This window comes from Bactrocera neohumeralis, chromosome 4, assembly GCF_024586455.1.
Source record: "Bactrocera neohumeralis isolate Rockhampton chromosome 4, APGP_CSIRO_Bneo_wtdbg2-racon-allhic-juicebox.fasta_v2, whole genome shotgun sequence".
Classification (NCBI taxonomy): Eukaryota; Metazoa; Arthropoda; class Insecta; order Diptera; family Tephritidae; genus Bactrocera; species Bactrocera neohumeralis.
The window spans coordinates 22,772,493-22,786,823 of record NC_065921.1 but is presented as its reverse complement, the minus strand read 5'-3'; the positions used below and the strand labels follow the sequence as shown (position 1 = coordinate 22,786,823).

General features: G+C 35.1%; 2 protein-coding genes across 2 annotated transcripts in view; one reads left to right on the top strand and one right to left on the bottom strand.

Moving 5' to 3' along the window:
- The window catches only part of LOC126757502 (semaphorin-2A), a 297,429-nt gene that overhangs the window by 236,131 nt on the left and 46,967 nt on the right, over positions 1–14,331 (bottom strand). The window lies entirely within an intron of this gene.
- LOC126754457 (adenylyl cyclase X E-like) lies at positions 3,846–12,662 on the top strand. Its single transcript, XM_050466425.1, has 19 exons — positions 3,846–3,956; positions 4,037–4,183; positions 4,249–4,408; positions 4,518–4,885; positions 4,950–5,068; positions 6,865–7,009; positions 7,078–7,214; positions 7,295–7,586; positions 8,304–8,360; positions 8,428–8,528; positions 8,601–8,819; positions 8,888–9,134; positions 9,884–9,973; positions 10,040–10,308; positions 10,376–10,470; positions 11,118–11,269; positions 11,335–11,467; positions 11,970–12,185; positions 12,355–12,662. The coding sequence occupies exons 1-19, from the start codon at positions 3,846–3,848 to the stop codon at positions 12,660–12,662; spliced, it is 3,366 nt and encodes a 1,121-aa protein (XP_050322382.1).

The following is a 14,331-nucleotide window of genomic DNA, read 5'->3' as shown; positions in this document are numbered from 1 at the left end:
CTGTCGAAACTATTCACAAGGCTTATTCTTGCATTCTCTATAGGAACTCAACAAAATGTATTACTAAAAGAAAAACACGTTAAATTTGGTTGCACCGAAGCTACCGGGTTTTCCTATAGAGATAATTTCCAAGTATCATTTTTAGTTGGTGATGATCTGTAATTTTTTCATTGTACGCAAGAACAACGTTTACTAATTATCCAATTTTATTATCAAAGTAAACGATCTCCAATTGCAGCTTTACGCGTGCTTTTGCCATTTTATGGTCGTAATAATCGGCCACCGGCGCTCGTTATTCGTGGAATTGTTGAAAATCTCAATCTCAAAAGGACAAAGAAGTGCTCGAAGTTATGAAAAGGTTGCTGCCGTTCCGGCTAGTGTTGCTGAAAATCGCAATTAGTCGATTTCAAGACGTTCTCAACAATTGAGACTCTCTCAAACCAGAACCTGACGGATTTTGAGAAAGAATTTGATCCTTTATCCAAATAAAATTGTTCTCACTCAAGAACTAAAGCCATTGGCCCACCGTTAACTTCGTGAATTTGCTGATTTTGCCTTGGAACAACTTGAAAACGATAACGATTTTATTAAGTATATAAATCATCTCCTGCGATGAGACTCACTTTCATCTGAGTGGTGTGATTATGGTGCAAAGAAAATCCACAAACTCTTCATGCATAAGTCGGTACACCTCAGTAGTGTGTAGCGATTTTTACAATGGATAAAAATATCGAACAAAGAATTAGTCACAAATTTTGTATTTCTAACCGAATTTTTTCGAATGGTGGAAAAGGCCTACGGTCACTCAATTTTATCAATACCACAAACCTACGAGTGGTACAAGACCTTCAAAGACGGTCGAGAGATCGCTAAAGATATGCTTCGTTCTGGACGACCTCTCCAACTGATGTCAATATTAAAAATGTGAAGGATATGGCGCTCGAAAAAATCAGGTAAGTGTTAGAGAGATGGCATGTGAGTTCGACATCTCTCGCGAGTCCGTTGAAATGATTTTATTGTATTTTTTGAGTATGAAACGCGTTCCTGGTCGACTCGTCCCGATTAAGCTGAATTTTTTCAAAATGACTATCGTAACAGGTCTCTTTGGACATGCTTGATCATGCGAATTCCGATCCCACATTCATGGAGAACATCATAACTGCATATAAAATAAAGGTTAATGAGTTTGACATGAAAAACAGTTAACAATCATCGGAATGGAACCCGTTTTCAGTCTATCGAAAAAATAAAACAAAATTCGCCGAGGAGCTGAAGGCCGTTCCAAAAAGTGCTTATGAAAAGCGTTTCGAGGAATGGAAAAATCGTTGGCATAAGTGGTTATTTTGAAGGTGACAAATTGAATATTGATGAATGCTAAAACAATTTGATAGTTGATAACCAAATTTTCATAGCCGCAATTGGCAGAAGTTGATATTGACAACATCTGGTGCCAACAAGATGGGGCTACGTGGCACACAAGACGAGCAAAAAACGAATTATTGGAAGATAAGTTTGTAGATTCGATTATTTCAAGAAATCAATGTCACAGATTGGCCTCTAAGAAGTAGTGATTCAACGCTATTAGACTACTTCTTGTGGTGTTATTTGAAGTCAATGGTCTTTAGCAATAAGCCACCAAACCAGACTCTTCTCAAGCTTCAAGCTTTAGTAGTCAATACTGAACGTACTATAAATGACATACTACTTAATTTAGCGGAAAAAGTACTGGAAATGCTAAAATTGGGTTCATCGAATTTGTTTCTTTAAAAGAATTCATGGAGGCTGTTTGAGTGATGTTATATTCTGAACTTAATTTTATCGATTGTACTTCACAGTAAATAAAAAAAAACATTTGAATTTATTTAAAAATAAATGTTTTAACTCTTATTGGAAAACCTTGTATAATACCCTTCACAAATACAAAATGTTCCTTACAAAATTCCTTAAATTTTGATCGATCAGTTTGTATGACATTTATATGCCATAGCAGTTCGATCTGAACAATTTATTCGCTGATTATACTTTTGCTTTCAACAAAGATCTGCAATTTATTCCGATCGTTCGGTTTGTATGGCAGCTATATGCGATTCCAACAAATGAGCAAGTTTTGCTAAGAAATGACATGTGCAAAATTTTAGATAGACATCTCAAAAACTGAGTACCTATTTCAGGTATATACAGACAGACAGACGAAAATGGCTTAGTCGACTAAGCTCGTTACACTGTTTATTTATATTTACATTTATAAGATCTCCGACTATTCCTTTTATGTGTTATAAAAATTGTGACAATCCTAATATATCCCGTTTAGGGTATAATAAACAATGAATTAAATTTCAAACTTTTTATAAAAAGTATTAAAATTAAATACTTTTAAGAGTTGGTTGGATTCGTTTTTGGCACCCTAAGCGCAAACTTCAATTCTGGCTAAATATATTTCTGGTACTATCAACAACAAATTATGAAGTGCTAAATAAAATAAGTTTCCTAACTTGATACAATCCATCAGTAAAATTTGGAAACTAAACAAATGTAGAAACAAACACAATTAGGTGTCTTAGGAGCTGGTTTTTTTTCAAATTTGATATCTCTGTACTTATTTGTTAAGAAAAGTAAATGTATTAAAGATATAACTTATTCCTTAGGTTGGGGAAAATCAGCCTCAGAGAACGTCTCACTTTTCATGTCTCTTCAAAATACTTCATACTAACAGTCTCGGTTTTCAAGGAATATCTTTAGATCTACAAGAATAATACAACCTATCGAAGAATCAATTGTATTGTCAATTGAAAAGTCCCCGTCCTTACAGGTTGATTTCCTGATTATAGCGACTCTTCAACCTTTCGGTATCATTTTGTTTTGTTTGTTTATTCGATGAAAATTTCTTCCCAACGAGCATCGTTTTGAGATCTGATAACAGAAAGTAGTCGCTGGGCCAGAACTGAAGAATAAGGTGGATGTGGAAGCCATTCGAATCCGTTTTCACTGACTTGTGACATGATGTATTGTCTTGGTGAAACAGCACTTTCCTTTTCTTCAAATACGCCCTTAAAACGGTCCAATAACATTATGTAATAGTCGCTGACGATGGACATTACTTTCAATAAAGGCTATCCATACCAAAATACCAACCAGACAACTGTTGCGTTTTTCCACGCTTAGCGTCATTAGGATAGGTTCATCGTGTGCAGTCCGCTGGGTTGACTGTCGATTGGACTACATGCCATGCTGCTCCGAATCATCAACACATCGTGGTTTCTGGTCAAAAGTGAGTTTGGTTAAGACTAACTTAAAATCATATGGATTTAATTCTAGTAGCGCCAGCTTTTTGTCAGATATTTTGACCTGTTACATAGGCTTAAAATTTATATCAATCCTTTCGGCTTTCAACCATTACTTAGCTGAACGGAATGGTATCCGAATGAAGGGCTGAAGTTCCAAGCGTTTGAAAAGCCAGTTCTGGAGTTTCAGGGCCATACAAATAATATGCATTTCATTGTCAATCTTATTCACGAAACTGAGACCAAAATAGAGTGCGGCATAAAGTTTTAAAAAAATCAGAGTGCCAGTGCCCTTCACCAGCAACAATAAACTACTCAAGAGAACATATTATTTTAAGCCTGAACTTTACTTGATACATATATTATAGCAACGTCTATATCATATAATAATTCACGTGACTCCACCTGTGCATGTAACGTCTGCTTTGTTCGATTTTTTCCTAATTTTCTTTTTCGATTTTTTAAAGAAAGCCAATCAAAACACATACAAAGCTCATTGTGAAAAGAGACGTGTAAATTTATTACTTCAGGCCAAGGAAAAATATTTAAAATAAATTATATAATATGGCGCGCCGATCAATATGGCGTCATGAGACAATTTCATCGGTAACACTTTCTAGAGATATGTCGGACCACTTGAGGGCCAATAAAAAATGGGAGCTCAGCATATTGAGGGTAAACGGCACGACATGCAGAGACAACAATTTTGAAATTTTTTTCTTATGTAAAGTTCTAATTTTTTTTTTGTGCTTTAGGATTACTGCAGGGAAAAGGATGTGGAGGAGTTCTATAAGAACTATATGCGACGCCTGCATATAAATCAACTATATTCGTTTATGGTAATGCTCGTGCTTAATACCTCTATTCACGCGGGACTGCTGCTCGCGACACTATCGTCACAGGTCGGCCATTGCTTGTAAAGAATATTATTTACTGAATTTAAGATAATGAAAAAAAAACGTTTTAGGAAAGAAAAGAGATCTACAGAGATGTGTGCATATATATTGGCGCCACCTTACTGATAATTATCATATTAGCGATCGGCTTAAGGCGGAATTTACAAAAATCATATACGATAAGGACGAATGTGATATCGTTACTGGTCGTCATAGTGGTCATTGGAATGGGTGAGCGAGTGGAATAAGGAAACAAAATTTGACTCAATTCAAAGTTTTTCATACTATTTTATTTATAACGGCTAAACTTTCATAATTCATACTACTTCCGTCCCGGCAGATGCTTCTGTATCGCTTCTGCATACCTTTAGGCGCAACATCACCATACCGGTTTATATGAATTTCATCATATTCGCTATATACTGCTTCATGCCGATTGTCAGCGATATTTATGCAATTATATTGGGACTTTTGTCAACAGCATTTTACGTGGTCTTCCTGAAATTACAAGTCTATTTTTGGACAGAGCAGGGTTCGAAAAGTTTCGACTACACAAAAGGCACCAGCGAATATATAGCGATGTGTTGCATGAATTTATTTGGCATATTTATGCGTTTGACACGCGAAGTGAATACACGCATGACATTTCTGGATAAACGTCAGTGCATCGAAGAGGATCTACTGTTTCATGCTGCTAAAGACCAGGAGGTATCTATGAAATGTTTGTAGATATTGCGGTTGCCAGTTTAAATGTATTATTTTTTGTTTATAGAAAAGTCTCTTATTGAGTATGATTCCACAACAGATTGCGAAACAAATGGAGGAAGATGTCAAGCTGCGCATTGAGCTTATGAAAAATCCAGACTATGCGCATTCGTTGGAGAAAATAAGGTTGGTACAGTAGAATGCTCGTTTAGTTTCTAAAACAATGGTGTACGGTTAAAAATTGGTGCTTTGTGGTTTGTGCTCCGCGCTTTATGAGATAGAGTGGATAATCTCCTGCTTGGAGAAACACTATCTAGATTAGTCTTTCAAGGTCCTAGGCTATGGTAGCACTAAAACCATTCGAAAGTTTTTTTTTTAGTAAAATGTTTGTTTTAAAATTTTTTAACTACTTCCAAATCGGTTGTAACATCGATCAACCGCATCGAAATAGTGTTCCGCAACGAAATTCCGTCACACTCGCAATTTTCACAGTTCCCACTTATTTTAAATTTTTAAGTAAAATACAAAAATAATCAGACAAGTAAGCATTTAAATACATTTACACATTTGAAAAATTGTATAGTAGGGTTGCCACAAAAAAAATTTGGACAGGGTTGCCATCTGTTCAAAATATTTTCTCAGAAATTGATTCAAAAGACTTGATTGCAATATATATAACAAATGAGAGGGATTTAAGAATAATTACAGCTAAAAATTTTCTTGGCAATTTTTCGCCCATTAAGTGTTACCACCTACATATGTATGTACATGTACTGTATGTATGTATGTATGTATGTATGTATGTACATAGTATTTTAAGTTTTTAAGTAAAATATAAAAATAATCAGACAGGTACGCATCTAAATGCATTTAATAATTTGAAAAAAAGTTAGCAGGGTTGCCACTAAGAAATTTTTAAGCAGAGTCGCCACTTGTTTTAAATTTTTTTTCTCAGAAATTGATTAAATAAACATTGATTACATTATGTATATCAAATGAGCGGAATTGTAGAATAATTACGGTTAAAAATATTTTTGGAAACATTTTCGCCTATTAAGGGTTACCACCTATGTAGTTTAAATTTTTAAGTAAAACATTAAAATAATCAGACAGGAAATTGAAAGGCATTTATCAATTAAAAAAAAGTTTAGCGGAGTTGCCATTAAAAAAAATTTAGGCAGGGTTGCCACCTGTTCAAAAATGTTTTCCCAGAAATTGATTTAATAAACGCTGATTACAATATAAATATCAAATTAAAGAGATTTAAAAATATATAAGTTAAATATGCATATTTTAATATAATAATAGAAGAAAATTATTGCAATATGGATTTTAAAAAGCAATCTGGCGGATATATTATACAGAAAAGTTGCCACCTTTTAAAAATTCTTTATTCAGATAAATGAGCTAAATAATTGCATTCTTATAAAATCCATAATAGTGATGGCAATCCCACAAAGTACTTTGACTTGTTAGATACAGGTTTCCAAACGTTAAGGACTCTTTCTACTTGGTGATAACTTTTATTTTTGCCATATCGCGCAAAGCCAAATCTTCTGTTTTACTCACAGAAAGTCACCCAGATTCAAACCTATGGTAGTGGTTCGGTTTGTGGTGGATTTTTGTAGAACTGAAGACGATCAAAGCAGTATCTCATAATCTTATTAAAAATGCAGAGTTAACAGAGAAGGTTTTGTGGAGCTAAAGGCTCCTAAAGCTGTATCACAAAATCTTATGAGAAAAAAGTAGGATTATGAAGTCTTTAAAATTTTGATTTATTCGGCAAAGTTTTGGTGTATGTCTGATTTTCTTTGTTACATGTCTTAAATATATCTAACTGACATCTAAATTAATCGAGATCTCGATAAGAAGGAAGATTTTCTAAACTTTACTTTCTAAAGTATCTTCATAAATCTGAAAACATACTTTCAATATACATATGTTTATATTTTTTAATTCACCTCATATATATATTCTTTCAGAAAGCTCTTCATAGAGCCTCACGACGACGTCACAATTCTTTATGCGGACATAGTCAACTATACCAAGCTTACAACAACTTTGAATGCGAAAACGCTTGTGGAGACGCTACACGAACTCTTCGTACGATTCGATGACGGCGCACAGGTGAGAATATGTATTCTTCTACCGACTTTCAAAAAACCCTCATTTTAATTAAACTCTATAATAAACAGGAGTTAGACGTCTTGAGAATACAGTTCTTGGGTGATTGTTATTATTGTGCTGCGAACGTTTCTATACCCAATGAAGAGCACGCCAGAGCTTGTGTGAAACTCGGACTCCGCATGATTGAAGACATACGCGAAGTGGGGTAAATAAAAGCTGATTTATTTCAAATCTTTCGCATAACAAAAATAACAATTTTACATAACTGCCATTTGGTATTTGTAGAGAGAATAGAAATTTAGGTATTGATATGCGCATTGGCGTCCATTCTGGCAGTGTCTTATCGGGCGTAATCGGTGCTACCAAGTGGCAATTTGATATATACTCGAAAGATGTCGAAATCGCCAATCGGCTGGAAAGCACTGGCTTACCGGGTAGAGTGCATATAAGCAAGCAAACCTTGGAACGGCTGGATAAAAGATTTCAATACGAACCGGGTACAAAGGCGGCAGGCTTTGATCCGCTCTTGCGAAGATACCAAATCACCACGTTCTTAATCATTAAACCCGTGGTGAGTGTGAGAGAGAAGGGAATGTAAAACTAGATGAAAATGGTGTATTAAATGTGCCACGAAGTTTGCATCATCAGAAAAGTACGGAGTCGCTATAAATTATGAATATAAATGATCAGTGTGACGAGCTGAGTAGATTTAGCTATGCCTGTCCCTGTATGTCTGTATATATATATGTATATATATTAACTAGTTCCTCACATTTTGAGATATCGATCTAAAATTTCACATACATCACCGTCTCCTTGAAAACCTGCTCATCTCTTGGAACCGTCGATATCGGGCAACTTTAGCATATAGCTACCATATAAACTGACCGATCAAAACCCACTCCTTGTACGAAAAACTTCTTAGTTGACAAGGTGTATTCTTGAAATATAGTAAGGGTTATTTTCCAAAGCAGCGCTATAATATTTAAAGATCGGAAGAATATAGCACAAAGCTGCCATATAAACTGAACGATCAAAATAAAGTTTTTGTTTGGAAAACTTTTACATTTGTGAAGAGTATTTAAGGTTTTGGCCAACTGAAGATAACTTTTGTCCTCAATAAGAAACCTACGGTTAGGTTACTAGATCGATCAAACGGGGATAAGCAACCCGTTTTCGAATACAAACTGTTGTCCACTTTCGTTTTCATATTTAATTATTTATAGTATATGTATATATTATAGCTTCGCTGCATCCAAATTTAACGTTTTTTCTTGTTTCTTTATATCCAAAGGTTGTTGGTACACAAATGCGACGATCCATCTTTACACGAGGACTGTCCGCTGATGAGGCAAGTAACAGCTCACCACTCTGCATTAAGAATTTTAAAATACTTTCGTACACTTTGTAAAATTTAGGAATTTAAAGATGTTGATTCAGCGCAAAAAATGAGAACGCTGGTGCATTTCGAGATGAATCAAGAGAGTTGCAAATTTCCGATTTTCGGTTTGGTGCAGCAGTAAGTTAATGCCGTTATAAGAAAATTAATAAAATTATTTTCAGAACTTTTTTCCCACCTGTACACACATAGATATAGAAAATTGATATTTGGACAACGTTCACGCGGCAGGGGGAGTGAAAGTGAAAAGTCCACCATGTATGCGAACATTTCATGGCTCTTTATGTGCTACAAGAATTGGCGTTGGGAGTATAACTTCATGCAACAGTCCGACATACTACACAAATACAGCGTTCTAGTAGCCATGTTAGTCACCTGGGCCATTATACTAATACAATACTACAACGCAGTGTAAGTGTATTTATATATATATATATCTGTCTGTAAATTGTTGTAATAGCAATTGCTTATTTTATCAGACAAATTTCTATATTTTGGGATTTGGCTATTTGCACAGTTATCTTGTTCATATTCATCTTTTGTTTGGTGTGGTATAGAAAAGTGTGGGCATACTTTTGTGGTTCACCTTTAATATCGGGACCCAAACAACGGCTCAGCTACTGGTTATACAAACTATCGGATAGAGCACAAAGAAACTTCAAGTTTCGTACCGTCGTATATTTGTTAATTGCACTGCTGCAATTCTCTTTGATTACAATGCAAATGGTAACGTATAGACATGCGATTGTTTTCAACACCTAACACTGTCACAATAAGAAAAATGTTTACTTCGGCTGCACCGAAGCTATAATACCCTTCAACATACATATTTTATAGCATACCCTGTATACAAAGTTATTTGTCCTGCATTTGATCGGCCAGTTTGTATAGCAGCTTTATACTATAGTTGTCCGATCTGTACAATTTGTTTGAATATTACAGAAATGTCTAAGAAAATAGTTTCTGCCGAATTTGGTGAAGATATCCTGTCAAATAAAAAGTTTTCTAAATAAGCAATTGAGTTTGATTTTTCAGTTTATATGGCTGCTATGCATATGCTATAGTCGCCCGATCTGAAATATTCGGATATTATAGTAATATCTAAGAAAATAATATATCTTGTCAACTAAAAAAGTTTTCCCTACAAGGACTTAGGTTTAATTGGTCAGTTTGTATGGCAGCTATATGATATAGTTGTCCGATATCGACGGTTCTAATAAAGGAACAGCTTCTTGGTAAGGAAAGAACGTGTGCAAAATTTCAGTTCAATACCTTAAAAACTGAGGTATCTCCATAGTTCCTTTTGTATGTTACAAACATCGTGGCAAACTTTGTGCACTTTGTTCGCGATATGAAAAACTTTAAAAAATGTTTCAAGAAGAGACGAGCACATCAGAAAGAGAATAACATATACAAGATATATACTCTTCGACTACATTACTACAGTTCTATATACATATATGTATTTTCTTTAGCTAGATTGCAATCAGTTCCGGGTTGTGAATGAAGTTATCGAGACACATGCAAATCAGAATGACATAAATAACGTATGTTTTACGCCTTGGGTAAGTCACCACAAATGAAGTATAAATCTCTATCTCACCAATGCTATATACATACCACATTTTCAGGCTGTCACCGAGTCTGTGGTGATACATGTCGGTACAATATTTTTATTCACGCACATTTCTTACGTTTTAAAATGGATTATTGCTCTCTCGGTGACAATAATTTATGTAATTGTTGTATTTGCGGTCTATGATTTCTTGTATGAATATAGCGTAAGTTCCAATCCATATTTCTTTCCCGAATTCGCACATATAATGGTGCTGTGTAGAACCGCTTGGATATTCCATATAATGAACAGAGAAATTGAATTTATTACACGAATGGACTTTAAGTGAGTAAAATGATGATTTGTTGTTGAGCTAAATGGAACATTGTTTTTCTTTTTTGCTTTCTTACAGTTGGAAACATGAGTTGAGAAAGAAAAAGGAGGATGCAAAATTTACAAACCAAACCATTTCAATTTTGATTGGTAATATTTTACCATCTCATATAGGTAAGCTATTAGATATAAGAATTTTTTGTAATTTCGGACGAATATTTAAGGCAAATACCAAACTTTTTTCTAATAAATATTTTTTTCACTTTTCGAAACGTATTTATATGGCATGACCAAAATGCCTCAACAGTGTACATTGTTCCATAAGTTCACATATGTCATTTCTTTGGCAGAGTATAGTGTTAGTATAGTGTTTCACAAGTTCACATATATATTTTCTATGACCAACGTTCAGTGTTCCACAAGTTCACATATGGGTTTTCTTTGACCAGTTTGACAAGTTCACATATGTACTTTCTTCCACCAGTGTTCCACAAGTTCACATATGTGTTTTCTTTGACCAGTGTATAGTGTTCCACAAGTTCACATACATATATTCTTTGACCAGTGTAGAGTGTTCCACAAGTTCACACAACACTTCATAGAGAAATTCAATCCTTTACTGTGTTTTCCATAATTAATTTTATGAGAGTTCTTAAGAAGTCTCAATTGAAACTAAGCATGCACTTGTTTTTTCCCCTACACAAAATATATTTTATCATATCAAATATATAAGCCTCTCTTCAATAGGTACAAATAAATGAAACCACGTTTTTTAATTATCCTTTTTAATACGCTTTTCTTTATCCTTTCCTTTCGTAAAGTGAATATTTACATGAAAGATCAGTTGATGAGTGAGCTCTGCTATGAGGAATATGAGAACGTAGCAGTGATGTTTGCGACCATACGGAATTACGACACCGAACAGGTTGGAATGCGTGTTTTGAATGAAATTATTTGCGATTTTGATGAAGTGGTGAGCGAAACATTTGCTTTATTCTGTACTTAGATGAGTAAATGAATGATATTAAAAAAAAATAGCTAAGCACCTATCAGGGTCTCGATAAGATTGAGAAAATCAAAGTTGCTGGTTGGACATATATGGCTGCATGTGGTTTGAATGCCGGTAACTCAATGGTTAAAAGAAATCGAGTATTCTCAACAACATCGTCCGGTAAGCATGCTATTATATGTACCTAAAACAGTAATCATACTCACTTAACAGGCTACGAAGTTTCTTTTTTCCCATTCCTTCACATTGAAATTACATGACTTTAATTAGGCACACATTTATTATAGGCTCACTCACTAGATTCTTTAATTTTACCAAAGTTTAGTCGATTATTAATTAAAGTGCTGAACAAAGGTGGGCTATGCGGCACTGCTTTTGAGACTCCCCCAGGCCTCATGAGACCCTAAATAACAGCTCCTGCGGCATTCGGTAATCGTGATCACAACCGACCCGCTTTATTTTAGGAAGGCCCCTCAACTGGGCAGCATAACTCGAAATTTTCTGCTGCCAAAACTACAACAATAATCCTTCAGTGTTGCGTTGTATGATATCATAGAATATGACATCAAATATTAGCTCAATGTTTTGTGTACAACTCAAGTCCTTGATTCTACGAGTAAAGTTCGTTAATGTCCGGACCCTTATCTATTGGTATTTATTTCAGATGATGGTATGAATGAAGCTTTATCGAGAAGTGCGTTCTCAGGCTTAAATGTAGCTCCAAGTGTTGTACTTAATCAGGATAGTACAGCTGCGGGAAACGAAGTTGTATTCATTATGTTGAGTTTTGCTTTGGATCTACTGCAGAAAATGAAAGAATTCAACGAGGAGAATATTCAAAGTGATGATAAGAAGCGTACCCTAGGTGCATTACGTATTGGTAATATACTAATTCATTGTTAAGAACAAATTTTATATAGTGTGTGGATAAGAAAAACTCATTAAAGAAAATAAATAAAAATAGTTAATATGCTTTAATGCGCTTTTCCTATCAATGCTGGATCTCGAATGTCTCATCCTCCATTTATGGTTTCATACTTCCATTATAGGCATATCGAATGGTCCTGTTATGGCCGGCGTTGTGGGCTTGTACAAACCATTTTACGATATTTGGGGCAATGCGGTTAATATGGCTTCACGTATGGACTCTACCGGTTTAGAGGATTCAATTCAGGTTACTGAAGAAACAGCACTTATATTGAAGGCTTTCAATGTTCAATGTACATATAGAGGACAGACATATGTTAAGGGGCGTGATTTTATTCCCACTTATTTTGTAACAATTGATGACGATTTGAATTACGTGCAACGAACGAGTGATAATACTGAAACCGGCTTTGATATTGACACGGCATAAATTTGTATAACTAACTTAAGTAATATTTGTAAATGCTTAAAGTAAAATGAGATGTATGAGATCATTAATAAATTGAGTGGCCAATGGTCGAGAACAAAAAGGTTTAAAACTAGTGATCGGAGATATAAGTAATACATATACTTGTAGTATGTATGTATATGTGCATATTATAAAACAATGTCATTTCATTCGTTATTAAAAAGCACAGAGAGTCAATATTGAGCAGTGTATATGACAGTTTTCAAATGTTTTATTAGGAAAAGTAAGTTTCCAATGAGAGTTGAAGACGTATGGTCCGTTGATTTATTGTAACCCTCATCAGCAATATTCGCCTATGTGGTTTCTAATTATAAACCAAACAAACAAACTTAATACACCACGAATTACATAATGTATATAGTTTATTACAGCTAGGTAGGAGACCTGAAAGGTTTATATACACGAATAAATTACCAGCGTGACGACTTAATGGAGAGGCCGCCGAAGTCTATTGCTCGGAGTTAGACCTCAGGCGACTTTTCGAGATTCCAGAATACTGCAGTATCTTTCAGGTGGAAGTCTTTGCTGCGAGGAAAGTGGCAGAGATAGGTAACAATGCAGGAAACAACATAAAGAAGATCAATATATACATACGCCGCTAGCCAGGCGGCAATTGAGGTAATAATTCTATAATGCATTGCGTCAGAGAATGTCCTTAGAATGTTTCAGGCCGCAAAGGCATTCCGGGAAGCGAAATAGCCGATGAGATTGCCAATAGTGACTTCCGCTTGGCAACCGAAACGTTTCAGGAAAATACAAGTCGCTAAAAACGATACGTAAAGAAATTTCCGAAAGGGCTGACACAAGACACAAGGACTTGCAGGATCGCCAAGCTCATGTGCAAGAGTTTCGAAGAAAAGCACGCATGTTTTTTTCTTACACGGTCTTGAATGAATCGCAGGATAGTTGTTGGCCTAGTGACAGGTCACAACCTACTGGCATCAGATGCGAGTCGAATGGACATTGGTAATGAGGACAGATGCAGAAGGTGTAGGGAAGTAAGCAGGAGAGATACTCTTAATCACCTCCAATTCTTCTAAACATCCATATCTATAACTCGTCTTAAACATGTAGTAGCTTCGCAGTTCAAAGGAGTATGTGAGGTATCAAAATTAGATATCAAGTTGCTCTGGAAGATCACAAAAATAGTTTACGTAGGAAAAATACTTCAGCTCAAATTAAAACGAACCACCATCTGGCATTACTAAAGATTAGTAGATATAACACAACCTTACCTAACCAGTCGGTTTATCATCCCCGTTTGTCTGTATATACGCAAACTAGTTCCATAGTTTTTAAGATATTGATCTGAAATTACGCACTCGTCCATTTCTCCTATCAAAACCGCCGATATCGGACCACTATAGCATATAGCTTCCATACAAACTGATCGATCAAAGTGAAGTCCTGTTTAGGAAAACTTTTTCATATGACAGAAATTCTTCACAAAATTCGGCATACGTTATTTTCTAGAGTACCGCTACAGTTTTCGAAAAAATTGTTCAGATCGGATCACTAAAACATATAGCTGTCATACAAACTGAGCTGCGAAAATCAAGTCTTTGTATGGAAAGGTTTTTATTTGACAATATACAAGTATATTCACAAATTTGGCATGGATTATTTCCTA